The 18771-nt window shown below is 37.4% G+C and overlaps 1 protein-coding gene across 18 annotated transcripts in view; it reads left to right on the forward strand.

Moving 5' to 3' along the window:
• Positions 1–18771, forward strand: part of Eif4g3 (eukaryotic translation initiation factor 4 gamma 3) — a 304279-nt gene that overhangs the window by 92914 nt on the left and 192594 nt on the right. For 14 of the 18 annotated variants that reach the window (XM_010626026.2, XM_010626032.2, XM_010626027.2 and 11 more), the window contains exons 1-2: positions 1337–1415; positions 11713–11860. The exons of 3 other annotated variants lie outside the window; for them this stretch is intronic. In XM_010626026.2, the coding sequence (XP_010624328.1) occupies positions 11828–11860 (33 nt within the window). In that variant the 5' untranslated portion in view covers positions 1337–1415; positions 11713–11827. Of the gene's footprint in view, positions 1–1288; positions 1416–11712; positions 11861–18771 lie in introns of those variants that run through there. One more of the 18 variants, XM_033767673.1, reaches the window with a different exon arrangement.

Consider the following 18771-nt stretch of genomic DNA (forward strand, 5'->3'; position numbering starts at 1 on the left):
AATCCACAGTACTGCAAAAAAGGAAGGGAAAAAAGATTTTTGTGTATCTCTTTATTGATCTTTTAAATATTTACATTTACTACTTATATATATGTCTATTATATCTGTGCACACATGCAGAACAATATGTGTGTAGAAATATATCTACCCATATATATTCATTTAGATGTACTTGTTAAACAAAACTGAGCTTGCACTGGTATTAAGTTGCCCTTTTTTGGTTCAAATTTATTGGAGTATAATTTACATTAAAGTAAAATTCATCCTTTATAGTCTTGACAAACACATAAAGTCGTGTAATTTTCACTAATCAAGACACTGGAAAGTTATGTCCCCTGCAAAAATCTCTGTGTATACTTGTAGTAATTTCTTTCCTTCCTCATGCAACCATTTATCTTTTTCTGTTTCTTTTATAAAATGTTCTCATACATGACATTTTGAAGTCTGACTTCTTTCATTTAGTGCATATTTTCCTTTAAGGTCTTTGGTTTTATCTAATCGAGGAAAAAATATATTTTTTTCTAAAAGCTTTATTTATTTTTAAAAATTTAGGTCTTTATGGCCTAAAGTACAGTCTGGTACTGTACTTACTGTAGTATAACTTATGAGGCAGAAAATCCAGTTTTAAAAGATGAGTTAACCAGTTCAGCTGCATGTATTAAGATTTGAGTTACTGGGCCCAGGATTTAGCTTAGTGGCACTGTGCCTTCCTCACAAGCCCAGGGACCTGAGTTCAATCCCCAGGACCAAAAAAAAAAAAAAAATTTGCATGACTAATAAGTAATGTTTTTATTAAACTTTGGGTTGCTCGCAGGTAACACAAGTAGCACGACAGCCGGGACCTCCGACCCCTTCCCCTTACTCAGCACATGAAATAAGCAAGGGGCATCCAAATCTTGCGGCAACACCCCCGGGACATGCATCGTCCCCTGGACTCTCTCAAGTAAGACAAATAGTGTTTTTTAAAAAGAAATTTCCACGTAGAGTTAACATTTTTTGCTTTTCCGAAGCAGACTTTTAAGCTGTATCATGAAACATTACTAAGGAATAATTTCTACTTTTATCTTTTGCATCTTTTCAGACCTGACTCATAACGTACCACTCCTAATAATTTCATACATTTCATTTTGGAGTGATTAGAAATGAACTTGTCTTGATTTTTAGTTTTACTTCTTTATTGTTTAAGAAATTGTGAATCTAAAGTCTGTTTAAAAAAACTACCATAAGACACTAATTCAATTTTCAATGTTTAATTTGCTATAAGTCCTTACCCCTTTTACTCGCAGGTAACACAAGTAGCACGACAGCCGGGACCTCCGACCCCTTCCCCTTACTCAGCACATGAAATAAGCAAGGGGCATCCAAATCTTGCGGCAACACCCCCGGGACATGCATCGTCCCCTGGACTCTCTCAAGTAAGACAAATAGTGTTTTTTAAAAAGAAATTTCCACGTAGAGTTAACATTTTTTGCTTTTCCGAAGCAGACTTTTAAGCTGTATCATGAAACATTACTAAGGAATAATTTCTACTTTTATCTTTTGCATCTTTTCAGACCTGACTCATAACGTACCACTCCTAATAATTTCATACATTTCATTTTGGAGTGATTAGAAATGAACTTGTCTTGATTTTTAGTTTTACTTCTTTATTGTTTAAGAAATTGTGAATCTAAAGTCTGTTTAAAAAAACTACCATAAGACACTAATTCAATTTTCAATGTTTAATTTGCTATAAGTCCTTACCCCTTTTTTGATGAAGTGTTGGTGATTATTTTCTCCATTTGTGAAAAAGAAATGTCTTTTCTCTTGTCAACTTTGGTGGGAGTTTTGTTTTTGAGTTTTGTAAGTAGATTATTTAATTTTTTAGGCTCAAATTTTTGTTGAAGGAGTATGGAGTTGTGAACTCTATAGAGCTTTTCTTCTTAACAGGCAGGATGTTCTGACACTGGTTTAAGAAGTATCACTGTGACTCTTCTGCATTTTCAGCCATTTCCCAAGATGTTTAGTTTGCACCAGCCCACCATCACATGATTGTTTGGGTTAGGTTGTGGTTAAGAGCTGGCTAGAGTTACAAAGCCACTTACTGGAATGTGGAAGGAGACAAGCCAGTAACCTCTACCCTTGCTCTAAAATTGTCAGTGTTTACATGTAAGAGCTGTTCTTTTTGATAATGCAAATTATTCTTGTAACATTGCTCTTAATTTTGTGTTCCATGTTTTAGGCCTTTCAGGGCTTAAATTGTAAGAGAGATCCTGAATTACTAAAAATAATTCTATAACTGATTAGGCATTAATTAGTGATTAGTTTAGACTATTGAAAGTTTAGGAAAAGAACTGTAGTGTGCAAGATCATCACCTGACTGTTAAGAAATCCTGTCAACAAATATAAAAAATTAATTTGTCATGGGTGCAGGTCATGGCATAGACCTGTAATCCCACCACTTTGGGAGGCTAAGGCAGGAAGATCATAAATTTAAGCGCAGTTTGGGCCATTTAGCAAACCTATCTCAAAATGTAAAAGAAAAAAAATGTAAGGGACTTAGTTTTGTACTTAAACTCTGTCTAAATCATTTCTATTGAGTTTTAAACATTGAAAGCAGGACAAAATGAACTCTTTTATTGTTTTAATGAAGTTCTGTTGGCTTTTATATGTTGGTTTTATATGCTGAACAGATCCACTCTACCTGTAATTAAGGTGTATTAGTTTGAACCTAATCAGTAGATTAAAAAGTGATGTAATTTGAATAAGAAAAGTTTGATGTGAAGGATTATTAAGTATAACATGAGATTGAAGCAATGATGGATTGACCAAAAAGAATATAAGAATAAGGGCCAGAGGGCAGGGGAATTGGCTCAGTGGTTCTGCTGCCTGCCTTGCAAGCACAAGGGCCTGAGTTCAATCCCTGGTACCAAAAAAAAATGGGGGCGGGGCAAGATTTAGCTCAGTCACTGCCTTGCAAGGCAAGGTCCCAAGTTCAATCCTTGGTACTGCAAAAAAAAGAAAAAACGTGTAAGAATAGAGGTAATATAGAGCTCCTGCTTCTGCTAGTGCTGATACAAGGTTGTGGCTTTCCTAATGGTAGGAAAAGTCACTGTGGTACCACACTTGGAACTTGTTTTAAAGTCCTTCCTATGGAACCTGCTGGAAAGTTGACCCATGGAATGTTAGGGAAGCTTGCTTCTCTCCACCATTAAGCTCCTGTAGCTAAGGAGTACACTCTGGCTCAGGGCTTTTACAGCCTCTGTTGCCAACGATAATTCAGGTAACATTGGATTTGTTGGATCATGAGTCCCAAGTGGTAGAATAGTTTGTGCTCTAACCAAGGCTTGCTGCAGAATTTTCTGTTGTCCTCTTCCTCACTCAATATTGAAAACTTCCCGAATGACTTTTAAATTGGTTGCAGTAACACCCTCAAATATAAGCATACTTTGCCTCCAGAATCCCAAAAGACCCCCACTGCCACCCACAGTAGTTAGTGTTAGGTAAGAGACTGTTCTCCTAACCCTGGGCTAAGATCTACACCTTGCTGGCATTGGTGCCATGTCAGTGAAACTTACTGGAAATACACCCTGTGGAACTTGCAAGAATTATTCCCTCTGTGGTCCTGGGAAAAAGTTTTTCCGAAAGGCTCTTGCTATAACCCTGCCAGAGAGTACCAAGAATAGCATTTGGCTGCCAGGCACTGCTGCCTGCTGTGCACTGCAGCCAAAGATTGGCACTGAAGGAGCTCTGCTCAGCATGGGAGCTGGTCACTGGAGAAGCCAAATGTTAGAGAAGTTGTCTGACCTGTAGGGTCTTATTGCCAAACTCATAGAAAGCAAAGCCTCCACAGTGCCCTCTTTTGACAGATTTTGATATTGTGCCAACTGAAATGAATTTTTTATCTCCATGGTACTGGGACTTGAACATGGGAGCACTGAGTTATATCTCCAGCTGTATTTTAAGACATGGTCTCTCTAGGTTCCCCCAGGCTAATCTAGAACTTGTAAGCCTTCTGCCTCAGTTTCCTGGTTAACTAGAATTCCATGTGTGAGCCATCATGCCCTACAAATGGTGAAGTACTTAGAGAACACAGATCCATTTTCATTCACATCACAGGCATACAGGATGAATTGTGAGGCAAAAGACAAGCAGTTCGTAATTGGCATATGATAAAGAGGTTTATTTCTTTGGAAATTCTTACTGTTTCAGGTTGTGATTTGATCTAAGGAATTGGCCCAAAGCACTTAAGTTTTCTATCAAGGCTTCTTACAAATGCAGTTTGCATCTAAATATTCTCTCAGTGGTCTCAATTTTTGAGCCTATGCATGCCATTCTACATGCCATTTTATCAGCTGCCATTAGAAACCAGAGTGCATGAATACCAGCAAGTACTATTTTGTGTTCTTCAGTGTCTCTTATACTACCGTTTTGTTTAATCTGATGAATGAACTGAGCAAGTCATGCATGGTTCGCTGCCTTCCTTTTAGGCAGAGGGAGACTTATATGTGTCTATCTCTGTCATTAAAATATCTAAATATGAGTCTGTAGGGTAGGGAAATTTTCTTCTAAATTGGTCTACCTAAAAAAAAAAGGAAAATGCTATGGGGTTCAGTCTCCTTAGGTTTTATAGTGAAGCAGTTCATGGGTCATAATGGGAAGTGGAACCTTCAAACTGCAGGAATAAGGACTAGCTAGGCTGAGAGTCTAACAGACCCAGGTTTTAGGGCTGAAAATGTCACTTTCTGGTTATATGATGTTGGATAAATTACTTACTAGGTGTACTAGATTTATTTATCTGCTTTATAGGGGAGACTTAGAATTTTACTTAATAATCATATGTACATACATACATACATTTATTTATAGTACTGGGGGTTGGAAAAAAAAATTTCTTTTTTGTATTGGGGATTGAACTCAGGACCTTGCACTGTGAGGCAAGCATGGCACCACTGAACTAAATCCTCAGCCCGGATTGAAATTTTGAGACAGGATCTTGCTGACATCCCAGGCTTAACTCAAATTTGGTATCTTCCTGTCTCAGCCTCCATCCTGTCTCAATTATTCCTTAGTAGCTGAGATTATAAGTATGCTTCACCATGCCCATCAAATTTTGCTTTTACTTTAAGAGGGTTGTTATAATGCCTAAATGAAATTGTGCTTTAGAACAAGATACTCTAACTTAAGTGGCATTTAAAATTTTCATGCCTGTTAGACTTGGTTTTCATCAAAATTTATGTGTGTTTATATATGTGCTTTGTCTTCTCCTGTGGCCCTCTTGCTGGTATTAGTGTAAGACTCAGAAGCTGTCCCCCAAAGTTGGAGAAGTCCTCCAGGTCTTTGCCAAATCTTAATATTAGGGTGAAAGTAGGTGGCAGACTTGGTCATTTTCTTTTGGCAGTAATGTGCTTTATCATTGTGTACAAAACTGTTAAATTAGATTGAACCAAGGAAAAACATTTTTTTAAAAACCTATTATAGTTAGCCATATGTCCTTTTTGATATGACAATCAACTTTTTCTCTGTGAGTTAAATTTTTGAATTCAAAATAGCTACTGTCTGTCAATGAGTCAGTGTTTGACTCTAAATTATTCTGTTAGGATCTAAGTGAAAGAAGCTAAGGTGAAGAAAAGTGAATTACAGGGGGCCGGGGATTTACCTCAGTGGTTCGGTGGCCTGCCTTGCGTTCAATCCCCAGTACCAAAAGAAAAGTGAATTACATAGCTTTGAAACACAAAAGAGGGAAAATATAGAAATTTATTTCCAGCCTCCTCTTTAATCATTCGTGGCAGTCTTCGTCACTTGGTTCAGGCTGAGATTGTACATGTGTATGTGTGCCACTCATGAATGCGTATGCCAAGTTTTAAGGCTTTGTGTGCATTTTCTTTTGTTACATGACGTAAATTTTTTCTAGTCCCCTTCATGAAGATTTGGTTAAAGTTAAAAGACTAGACTAGTAGAGATTAGCAGTTGCAATAACATTTTCTGGTGCCCTCAAATGGCACCATTTGAATAGTCTCTAACCCCAGAATGTCCCTACTTTGGGGATTGTAAAGAACTCAGGATTTAAAAGTATTTTCAGGGGATAGATCTCTAAGTAAATCTTCCCAGAGAAGTGCACTCTCTGAGATTTGGGAGACCAGTTTAGAGGCTCAGCCCTCCTAATGCTATTTCAGCCTTCAACCTTGTGGACCTTCCTATCAATGCCCATTTTATCCTTTGTAAATGAGACATTTTACTACACTCTGAATTCCTTTTAAGGACCTGGTTTCATTTTTCATTTTCAGTTCTCCAGCACTGCTTGTTGAAAATATTGCCTTTATTACCCTACAGGTCCTTTGAGTAGACTTGGTACCCTTGTACAAAATTATGTGACCATGTATATGTAGCATACACACATATATGGGTTCTCTGTTCTTTATTGGTCTGCATACCTGTATTTACGCTGGTACTCTCCCAATTTGATTATGGTAGGTTTATAGAGGTTGTGAGTATCCCTTATCCAAAATGGTCAGGACCAGAGTATTTCAGATTTCAGAGTTTTGAGATTTTGAAATATTTGCATAGCTATTGGTTGAAAATCCCTTATCCAAAAATGGAGGGCCGAGGATTTAGCTCAGTGGTTCTGCTGCCTGTCTAACAATAGCACAAGGACTGAGTTTGATCCTCAGTACTAAACAAAAAACAAAACAACAACAACAAAAAACTAACAAAAATGGAGATCTGCAGTGTTCAAATTTCAGATTTTGGATTTGTATAAAAAAACAGATGTTGTTTTTCCTGCTGTACTCTTACAGCACAGATCACTGCTGATGCTAGGTATGTGCAGATCCCCCACCCCCCCATCTCGCACATTTGTGTAGCAGATACCAGCTAGGTGTCCTCTACATACAGCTCAGTTGTGACATTACTTGTGTGGAAGTAGTATCAGATAAAACCCAGTTTCAAGCTTAGGACCCTGGAACTGGCTACAAATTGGGATTCCTAAAACCCAGCTAAGGCTTCATTAATTTTTAGAGAGGTTCACAGAATTCATGGAGACACTATATTTACAGTTAACCAATTTATTATAAAAAATACTTTAAAGAATGCAAACAGCCAGATGAAGGTACACAGGGCAAGGTGTGGATAGGTCCCAGCTGCAGGGACTCTCATCTCCATAGAGTTGGGAGTATGCCACTCTCCTGGTTTGTGGATGAGTTCTTATTCCCTTTCTGCAAGAAAGTCTCCATGTGTTCAGCTGCCCAGAACATCACTGAATCCTGTCTTTTGGATTTTAATGGGTTGACATTATATAGGCATAGTTGAAGTGAAGGTAACTATGATAAAATGTCATTGTACAAAAAAGTTACGATCCAGTGCTGATACGCTGGTGGAGAAACCCAGCAGGCCTCTCGGATCAGTCTTCAGCACTCCTTCTTTCTGGGCATGAGGAAGGCCCCTTTCTAAGTTGAGGGTTTTACCTGTTATAAGTGATAAGGTAGGTCAAAAAATTCTTTTGGAAAGAAAAAGGTCAGTAGTTCCAAGCAGAGATGGTATGGAATAGATGGGCATGGTGGTGGTGGTATCATTTCCCTGACTTGTTTTAGGAAGAAAGAGGTGCAGGTGAAAGGAGGGAGAGAGAAGGTAAAAGGAGAGAGTAAAGAATTGACTTTGCTTTCTGAGACCTAAAGAACCCTGAGATTGCTCTAGTCACCTAGGAAATAGAGCTCTGTGAGTAATGAGAAAAGAGCCATAGATGAAAGCCAAAACCTGTCTGTCAATTCACAGAAGCATTTTGGATTTTCAGATTAGACTTCTTTAATCTGTAGCAGAGTTTTAAATCGAATTGTGAGACCTTCAATACTATCTTCCGTTTTGAGATTATTTGGCTGTTTGGGATCCTGTGAAATTCCCTACGACTTTTGAATGAGTTTTTCTATTTCTGCAAAATTTGTTGTTGGAATTCTGATAGAAATCTCAGTGTATTTAAAAACAATATGTATATCCTAAAGGGTACACTGTGTTTTCCCCCTGAGTAGATTAAAAAAGATCATTACTTGAGAGTGGAGAATTTGCACTTTGATACAGTACCCCTTAGAAGTAACTGACTTAATAGCTACTTAAAAGGCTATTTTGAATCTTAGATCTGACAGAAAGAACACATAATTTTTGTCTTTTCATTTTAGTTGTTATTTGGAAACAAGTTTCCTGGAAAATAATTTTTTTTCATGGTTTTTGTTTTTGTCTTTTGAGACAAGGTCTCTCTATGTAGTCCAGGCTGGCCTTGAACTCACTATGCACCCTGGGGTCAATCCTCCTACCTCATCCCCCAGAGTGCTGGGACTACAGCTGTGTGTTACCACACCTGGCTGGACAAAAAATTTTTAAAATGTTTTCTGTTGAGTTGTCCCTATCCCTCACCCCTGTGGCAGGGATTGAACTCAGGACCTTGCACTTGCCAAGCAGGTGTGGTACCAGTCTGTTCAGTTTGGATGCCTTAAAATTCATTTCAATTTCTAAAAATTCCTCTTTTTGGAGACAGGATCATGTTATGTAGTCAAGCCTGGCTTTGAACTCCAGGCAGTCCTCCTGTCTCAGCCTCTTGAGTGCTGGCATTACAGGTGTGTACCACCATACCTGGCCAATATTTTTAAAATCTTGTATCACATGATTAGAAATGAAGTTCAATGTCAGTGTGTAAAAACTTCCACAGTACTTTACATTAGAGTAAGTTCCCTGTTATTTGCAAATCCTGGAGTCAAATGACTGTCTGATTCCCCTGATGTTGAAATGTCTACTTTGTAATCTATTATTTTCCTTGATGTTACTCTCAGTTGTACACCAGCTTCATTTGTAGCATGTCATGAGGTCCACATGCCCCTTGGTTTCTAGGTTTGTGTATGTTTCAGAACACTGGGATCTGATTTTCTGTACTTGAGTCAGTTCATGGATTCTTTTTTCTTTTAGAAAGCACTAGATTTAGAGAAAAATGAAAAATTCAGTAGAGTTCAGTGTGTGAACAACAGGTGCCAGTAGCAGCTCCACTGCCATGTTCAGGAAGTCACTGAAAAATTCCAAGACTGTTGAGGGGCATAGAATATATCAAGGTTCACTTTGGAAATTTAGGGAAGTTGAATAGATAAGTGATGACTCAGAAGCCAGCTGGCTTCTTTACATAATCACTTGCAACATTTAAGAAAGAAAGGAAATCAAAAAGCACTGGAGGCCTACCCAACAGGCAAAAGAGAAATATGTATTACTTTTGGACCTAGAAGGATATAGAAAGAGTTACTCTATTGTTTTTTCTTTGGTTTTGAAGGTGATTGACTTAATTTCACCGTCAGTACAGGTAAAAGTGTAAAACCAGAGGAGGTGGAAAAACTAAAAAACACTGAAATTACTAATAGAAACAGGTTATAAAACTTTGTATTAAACCTTGTATAAGATAAAAGCTATCAAAAAGCTGGATGCATGCTGGGTATGGTGGCGCATCTCCTTCTCTAGTAATTTCTCCAATTCCAGATTTAGTTGTGTGGCTCTGTATTCCAGACTAATAAATTTGAAAACTGATTTATAAAGTTTTATAAATCCTCAATTTTGTACACTTATTTTTCTCAAAGTTTTTCCCTAAGGTTGTTTCAGATTGACTATTTAAACACTGAGACATGTGATTTCAAACAGCCATTTTATAAATAGTATCTGTGTTCCCAGAATGATTCGTGGAAACCTAGTTTATCTAAAATGAACCTGAATTAAAATACTCACACTTGAATCCTAGTCCTATTTGGGAGACTGAGGCCAGGATGATTGAAAGTTTAAGGCCAGGTTGTCTTGAACAAAGGTATGAAAGTCATTAGTAAAATTCTAGCTGTTCTGTTATCATGAATGAAATAATCAAGATTGAGCTTCAAATCTAGAAAAGTCTTTTTCAGGATACCATGGCAGGATCTTAGGTCTTTTGAACCAATAAGTAGAGAATTTATTACTTTTTCTGAGCAGTTGATCTTATTTTCTGGTCTGCATATTCCCCAAGTAAACATTTATATTGACACGTGGTGTTTTGGGTTAGGTACAAAGCAATACTGAATCTGTGTAACTGATTTTACCTGCTAAAGTATTTAAAGAAATGAAATCCAGGTGTGGTGGTACATACCTGTAATCCTACCACTCTGGGAGGCTCAGGCAGGAGGATTGAAAGTTTGAGCCCAGTTTAGGCTTAGCAAGACTATCTCAAAAAGGGTACCATCGCTCTAAGGTGCTGGGTTCAATCCCCAGTACTACAAGAAAAGAAGAAAGGAGGAAGAGGAGAAGAAGCAGAGAGACATTCAGGCTTATTGTACTAAATTATTCGTTTTTCTTTTTTTGTTGTTGTTGTTGTTTTTTTTTTTTTTTTTGGTACCAGGGATTGAACTCAGGTCCTTGTGCTTGCAAGGCAGGCCACCAAACCACTGAGCTAAATCCCCCGCCCTATTAGTGTTTCAATTTACAGAGCATAGTGTGAAATTGATTCATTTTTCAAAATTGTCTCTAGAAATCTATTAGTACTACATATTTTTTAGAGTTGGGTTGATAAAATGTTGTGACAAATACAGGCATTGAAATGGGTGATTAATGACTTTTTAAGTGTATTTCAATTTGTGTAGGATAAGACTCATTAAATGTTTATGAATTAACAAAAAATAAGAGCAGTTGAGTGATCTTAATGTAGTATCAAACATATGTGTGACTTAATGATTGATTGAATTGCCTAAAACATTTATTAAAGTATTTCCAGAAGCCACAATTAAGTGACAGCAGTATTTGTAGTAGATAACATTAAAACCTGGCCCTTTTAATTTTCTGGTAATAATGTCTCCGATGTTGGGAAAAAATTCATTCAGAAGTGAAAAACCTCTCTACTGAAGTACTTCTTGAAGAGGCCTCAAGTACAGTTCAGCAGTTGAACTGTGATAAAATCCCAGAAAGATTTCCTTTGTATGAATGTAACTGAAAAGAGATTGATTGTACAGTCTTCCCATGTATTTATTCTCTGAGAGAGCAGGGCTCTACCATCAAATTAACTAATCCCTGGAAAAAGATTTCATAGTTTGCTGCTGTCTAAAGGCTTCATTATAGAAAAATGAAGTTTCATTTTAAAAACAGACCTGTCTGTGAATCCTAGTCCTACTACTTAACTAATTGTGAAATCTTAGATAAGTTAAGCCCTCTTCTAAATAAAAGTTTTGGCATTTGTTAAATGGAAAATAACAATACCTTCATCAAGGGCAATATGAAAATAAAACAACAGATGTGAAGACCTGGCAAATGCTGGATGCTCAATAAATGTTCGTTTCTTTTTCTATAGTACCTTTGGAATATTTAATTTTTTTTTTTAAGTTTGGAATTCTAGGGAAGAAATTCTTGGTGTACTAGGGCAATATGTTTCTTTGTCATGTTTCAAGGACTTTTTCAGGTATCTTTACTGTCACTTCGTAATACTTTGATTGTCATTTACGGAAACCAGACCTTAGTAATAGGCAAAAATATCATTAAATATTAGTAATTAATACTCTTAAAAACATTTTTTTAGTTTGATTGTAACTGTATTCTTTGTGATTTATTTCTTGTGTAATAATTGTTCCTAAAACACAAAACAAGCACAGCTGGTATACAGAGTGGTTTAGAAATCCCTGTGTAACTGTTCAGTAAGTCATGAAAATGATTTTGATGCCATCTAGCAACATTGTTAGGTTAATGTGTTAACTTTTCCAGAAATCACTGAGCAGCAGTATGAACTGTCAAGCAAACATTAGAGCATTTGGAGAAAGGAAAACTTCTGGCTAGTAGACACATCTGTTATTGCTTGAGAAGCAACCCTCATTGTGTTATGGCTTGGATAAACTTCCTAGTGCTGAAACAGGTAGTTTCTGGTTTGTGCTTACAGGCCTTTATGTTTTGAGGTATAGTATAAATTTTCACTGGCTCTTCACTACCACATTTTCACTTTTCTTTTTTCCATTTGTTCATTAGCACCATGGAATCTGGCAGAAGAAATGACATATGATCCATTGATGTTGCGTTTTCTTAGTAACTCCTCTAAAAATAGAACTCAAGATGAAACAGTTTGAAAACCATATCTAAAATGATGACTTTGCTTTTCTGAAAGTATATTTATTTTTCATAGTCATATTATAATTAGTATCATAAAATTTTTTAAAACATCTGAAATATTTTTACTAAGTAAATCAAATAAAATGAATATTTCTCCTTTACGATCAGAAGGGGAAAGGTGATGGATGGAGTATGTATTTGGCTCTTTTAGTGTTTGTTTTAAATGAGGCTCGATTAAAACATTTTTTTGTAATGGTAGCAAAGTTATATCAAAGGTAGGCAAAAACACAGGTTGTGCAGAGTGAGTTTGGGCCAAGTAAAAGTAAGAAAAAGAAGTCCACCCTAGAGCATGAGTGCCCTCATGCAAAAGAGAACAAAGTGGCACTTGATTCGCATTTATTCCAAATTATCCATTAGAATCATGCTTAGGATTAGGTAGGTTTTGATTTATAATGCACATGTTATTTATTAGATGAGCCATACTATTTGAGCCGTTCTGTCAAAGGTTGACTAGTAATAAGACAAAAGAGATTTTGTCCATAGGGAAATTATTCTTTTTTGTCTTTCATGTCTATCATTTGGATGGATTTTTAATGAGAATAAAATTATGGAAGATTGACTTTTCCGTAGGGAAACATATTTTATATTCCCAGTGTTAACGGTTACAGTAGAAAAAGTTGAAAGTGACAAATAATATAAAGGAATCTATATACATTTGTTGGGGTGAATGAGACTTACATGTTTTTTTTAATTGGATTTTTATTCCAAATCAAAGAATCCTGGGCTGGGGATTTAGTTCAGTGGTTCTGCTGCCTGCCTGGCAAGTGCAAGGTCCCATATAATTCAGGGACAAGTTAGTATAGACTCATCCTGACAGGTGTGCTTCCTCTCTCTGTACCTCCTTCCCTGGACCTCCCACAAGGCCTCTTGAGCATCCGCAAAACATGGCATCTTAGAGTCAGACAACGGAGCAAGAGAAGAATAAGAAAAAACACCAAGCAAAAGTCATGTCTTTTTATGACCCAACCTTAGAAGTCACAGAATCATTTCTTTACATTCTGTTTCTTAAAAGTGAGTCATTAAGTATATCCCATATTTAAGTAAAGAGGAATTTCCTCCCTGCCTTTTAAAGGGAGAAACATCATAGTATTTGTGGACATATTTCGACATACAGACATATTTTGTAGCCCCACACTTAGCATGTTACATGGCTGGTTAACCATAGAACAGGAATCTGGATTCTTAACCCAGATCTGGCACCAAAAGGCTAAGTGGCCCTGGTCATGTCATTCTACATCTGTGCATCTTGTTTCCTCATCTGCTAAATGAGGAGGTTAGATTTGACCAGTTGAAATTAAAACCCTACATGTGTTTGAAACAAAGACACTTAAGGCCACATACATTGTATTGCTGGTCTCTCCCCACCCCCATTACTAAGGGTTGAACCCAGAACCCTACGCTTGCGAGGCAAGCATGGCGCCACTGATCTAATCCCTGACCCCTGCGTTACTGTTCTTACAGGAGTCACATTATCTATACTTTTCCTGTCTTCTGAAAAATGACTTTGTTATGGTTTGTGTCTAGATGTCCCCCCAAGCCTCGTGTAAATTCCTTTATGCAAAAGGCAGATATATCCTTGTTCCCCATGTACAAACTCTGTTATGGCTTGTATCTAGATGTCCTCTCAAAGCCTCATGCAGTCTTACATGAGGCTTTTTCGGAGGTGGCTGAATCTAGAATGTGTGGCTCTGGGATTGATTCATGGTGCAGTGCTAAGATAAAGGGATTATGGGTGTGAGTGCTACTTTCCCTCAGTAGCCTTGATAAGATATTAGCGATAGAAAGAGCTGTGGTCGATCCCTTGCTTGTTTTGCTACCTTCTGCCCACCACCTTTTCTTCTCTGCTATGCCTGTCTGCCATGCCACCCTGCCTTGGAGCCAGCTGATTATGAACTGAAACATCTACAAACTGTGAGTTAAATCAACTCTTTCTTCTTTAACTTTGAGTGTTGAGTATTTTATCTTAGAAATGAGAAAAGTAATGAAGACAGAGTTTGGTTCCAGAGAAGTGGGGTTGTTGCTGTGTCTGTACCTGACGATGTAGTGGAACCTTCGGGAGTGGCTTGTGGAAAGAGTTTGGAAAGATTCTGAGATTCCAGCTGAAGAAGTAGAGCTGGAGCACCTTTGGATGTACTTGATGGGAGATTCTGGTCAGAGCTCAGGAGACCAGAATGCCAACAGAAGTTATACCAGTAATAACTGGGCTTGGGAGGTTTCTGCTGGGAAGGACTGCATTGACTGTTGGACTCCAGATGATGTGTGTTATGAGTTGGCAGAAAGTTTGTATTTTGCTTGTGTCCAGACACTTTGCTTGAGACTGACATTAGGGGCAGTGGACTAATTAATCTGACAGAAAGAATTTCAAGGCAGTCTAATGTTGAGGTGGTGGCATGACAACCGTTAGGGGCTTTCAGCCAGATTTATGTTAAGAATCAAAAGCTAAAGAGCCCAGCAGAATTATTTAAAATATTTTGAGTTTGGTCAGTAAAGCTGTAGACTGCAAAGACAAAGCAGAAGAGATCTTGACTGCTGAGAAGGAACAGAATTCAAATCATCAGGACTCTACCCTTTGCAGCCTCAAAATTGCAAAAGTCTCTTACTTTGACAGGAGAGCCCTAGAGTACCACTTTCCAGAATGGAAAAGGTCTGGAGAAGTTCTTCCTTGGGATTTGGTTCATAGACACTGGATTCCTATAGCCAAGAGAGAAGGAAGCCTGGCTACTGCTCCAGCTGGCAATAGACCATGATGTCATCCATATGGTTCTGGTTTTAGGTGCATGCAGAATGCAAGAGTTTTAGGGTCAGGAAGTTTTAGGGTCCACTCATATTTCACAAGAAGGCCTAGGAGGCCAGGCAGTGTGTGAGGCTATGAATGTGATGCCAAAGTGTAGTGGAGACCCTAGAATGTTGTAGAAGCCACAGACATAGATAATCTAAAGAAAGCTGCAAGGAGTGAACAAAGCCAGCCAATGAAAGAAGCCATGGAAGCTGCAACCACCAGAAGAGCTACAGTGGCGGAGCCACTCAAGCCTTTTGGAGTTCACAACTTGCCACAGATTGCCAGGGATGCTGGAAGTGAAACTATGGGATATAATGTTTGTCCTGCTGGATTTTGGCCTTGCTTTGTTCCCATTCCTTGCTATCCTCCTGTTTGTAACTTTTGGAATGGTAATGTTTGTCTTGTGCCATTGTATATTGGAAGTATTTAACTTTCTTTTCATTTGTAACAGGGGCTCACAGTAAGAATTTTCCTTAAATCTCAGAGGAGATTTGGAAGTTGAAATTTTCAGCCATGCTAAAACTGTTAGGACTTGCTACTCTCAGAGACGGATTTGTGTTTTGACTTCTCTTGGAACCTATTTTTATTAGTACATGTTTGCAATTCATAATGCAGACATTCCTTTTGTGGAGGTACATAGCATGTTTTAACTCCTTTTTTATTTTTTTCCCTTTCTTTCTATACCCTCCTTCTGTCTCATTTAATCCCCTTCCCATTTGAGAAAGATCCATCTCCAAATATTTTATTATCTTTTGCTCTTTAAATTATTTATATTTTGGATTTCTCATGTAAGAGAAACCATGTGATATTTAAACCTGAGAATGGCAAAATCAAAAACAGACATGAGGATTAATGGAATGGAATAGTGGGTGCAGAAATAGCCCCAAGCACTTTCAATTGTTTGATCTTTGAAAAGGGGGCCATTCATCCATGTCTGTTTTTGTTCCGGTACCATGCAGTTTTGTTTTTGTTTTTGGTACCGGGGTAGTGAACTCAGTACCATGCACTTGTGAGGCACGTGGTGGAACTACTGAGCTAAATCCTCAGCCCACCATGCAGTTTTTAATCATAATTTGTAATATAACTTGAAATCTGGGATTGTGATGCGTCCTACTTTGCTCTTGTTGCCCAGGATTGCTTTTGCTAGTCTAGGTCTGTTCTTATTCTCTATGAATTTTAAGATTTTTAAAAAATCTTTTTGAGGAATGCTGTTGATATTTCGATTGTACTGGCATTGCTTGTATGTGAATTTTAGGAATGTTGCCATTTTGATGGTATTAAAACAGAGGATCCAGGAATAGAGGATATCTTTCCGTTTTTTGAACTCCTTTTTCCGAGTTCTCTAGTTGTTGTTATAGACATTTTTCACTTTCTTCCTTAGGTTCTTTCCTCAGTATTTTTTTTAAGTGTTCCAGTGAATGATACTGTTTTTATTATTATTTTTGTGTGTTCATTATTGGTGTATAGAAATGCTATTGATTTTTGTGTGCCCATTTCCTCCTACATTGCTGAATTGGATTATTATAGAACGCTCTTTTTAGAAAAAAATTCATCTTTATTTAAAAATTTTTATTGGTACATTTTAGGTATACAGTACAGTTACATTGATCATTGGGATCTTGTACCTTTACATGACATTTCTTGGTCTTATTTTATTCCCCCATTCCCCTGATCTCCCTTCACCCCCTCCACTCTTCCCTGTTTACAAAGACTTTGTTTCTGTTTTTTTCCTTTTCTCATATTTCTTTCTTTTCCCTTCTTACCTTTCCTCTACCCCTCCCACTTCCCCTACACCTTTAGACCTTTTCTTCCTGTTACACAGTATAAATTACACATTTTGATCCCTATTTACACTTTGATAGAACTCTTTTGGTGGAATATTTTGGGTCTTCAATATAAAGGATCATGTCAACTTCAGATTGTGATAATTAGATTTCTTTCTTTCCTATGCATATCCCTTTTATTTCTTTCTCTTACCTGATTGCTCTAGCTAATATTTCAAGTACTATAGTGAACAGGAGTAGTGATAGTGGAGATCCATGTTTTATTACTGATTTTAAAGGGAAAGCTTCCAGCTTCTCCCTGTTTAATACAGTAGACCCTCAAGTTCCAACTGGCCTGACTTACAAACACCTTGGGTTAATTAGGTTAATGGAAGATCCATCTGCCTCTTGTTATCTATAGCATGTATCCAGGTAAACCCCCAGATCTCAGCCATATTGAGTTACAACCAGCCCTTTGGAACTGATCCAGTTGGTATGTCAAAGGGTATTTTGTTAGCCATTGGTTTGTCATAAATGACTTTTATCAGATTAAGATAAGGTCCTATTAATATTTTTTAAGGTTTCCTTTTCAATATATGGGTGTTGGATTTTATCAGAACCTTTTTCTGTGTCTATTGAGATGATCATACGATTTTTGTCCTATTTATGTGGTGTTTTACATTTACTGATTTGCATATGTTGAACTGCCAAAGCATCGCTGGGATGAAACCTACTTGATCATGATATATGGTCCTTTTGATGATTTGTTGCATTCTGTTTACCAATATCTTATTGAGGATTTTTACATCTGTGTTTATCAAGGAAATTGATTTATAGTTTTGTTTTTTTTAGTTTGGTCCTTGTCTGGTTTTGATTGGTGAATTGAGAACATTTATGATGGTTATAGTTAATAGTATTGACTTATCCTTGTCATATTTATTTTCCTGTTGTTGGTCCCTTTCTTTTCTTTTTGTTTAATTGCCTCCTTTGCTTGGTGGTTTCATTCTGTTGCCATTCATGGAATTGTTGTCTTCATTATCTTTTCCAAGAACATCCTTCAGAACGTTTTGGAGTACTGGTTTGGTGGTGGTGAATTTCTTCACATGTTTCAGGTTTATCATAGAAGTATCTTATTTCTCCATCAATTTTGAAAGATAATTTTGCAGTGTATGTCAATCCAGGTGGGATTTTGGTTTACTTTTGTTATTTAGTCAAGCGCTTCTTCTTCTTTTTTCTTTCTTTTTCTTTTTTTTTTGGCTTTTTGAGACAGGGTCTTACTATGTACTTGAGACTGACCTGGAACTCTCTATGTAGCCCAGGCTGGTCTTGAACTCACAGTGATCCCCCTGCCTCAGCCTCCCGAGTGCTGGAATTACAGGTGTGTGCCACCATGCCTGGCTAAGTTCTTCTTGACTAAAGCATTTGTTATGTTGAGAAGTATGCTGTGATTCTGATAGATTTTTCTTTATAGGTGATTTGTTTCTTTTCTCTAACTGCTTGTAGTATTTTGTTCTTCTGTTGGGTTTCTGGGATCTTGATGATTATATGCCTTGGAGTAGGCTTTTTTTTTTTTTTTTTTTTTTTCCCCCTGATCATGGCTTACTGGGGGTCTGAATGCCTCATTTATTTGTATGTCAAATTCTTTTTCCATGCTTGGGAAATTTTATGTTATTACTAATATGAACAGATTTTTATTTCCTTTGTGCTGTCTTCTGAGTTTTCATTGATTCTGATTAATCTTATGTTCTTCTTTCCATCATCTAGCAGCTTTTGGGTTGAATTTACATGGTCTCTTGCTATTTTTTAAACTTTTCCCCTCCTGGTACCAGGGATCGAACTCAGGACCTTCAGCTTGTGAGGCAAGTATGGTGCCCCTGGGCTAAATCCCTGGTTCCAGTACCTAGCTTTTTTTTTATTTTTTTTTCTTTTTATTGAGTTTATTGGTACAATCTAGGTATACAATACAGTTACATTCATCCTTGGGATTCTCTACCTTTACATAATAGGTCTTGATTCTCATTTTTTCCCCTTGTCCCTGCCCTCCCTTCACCCCCCCCTCCCCTCCCCATTTACAAACACTTTATTTCCATTTTTTCAGTTTCTCATATTTTTTTCCTC

This window comes from Fukomys damarensis, unplaced genomic scaffold (assembly GCF_012274545.1).
Source record: "Fukomys damarensis isolate Sample0158 unplaced genomic scaffold, DMR_v1.0_HiC HiC_scaffold_23, whole genome shotgun sequence".
Lineage (NCBI taxonomy): Eukaryota > Metazoa > Chordata > Mammalia > Rodentia > Bathyergidae > Fukomys > Fukomys damarensis.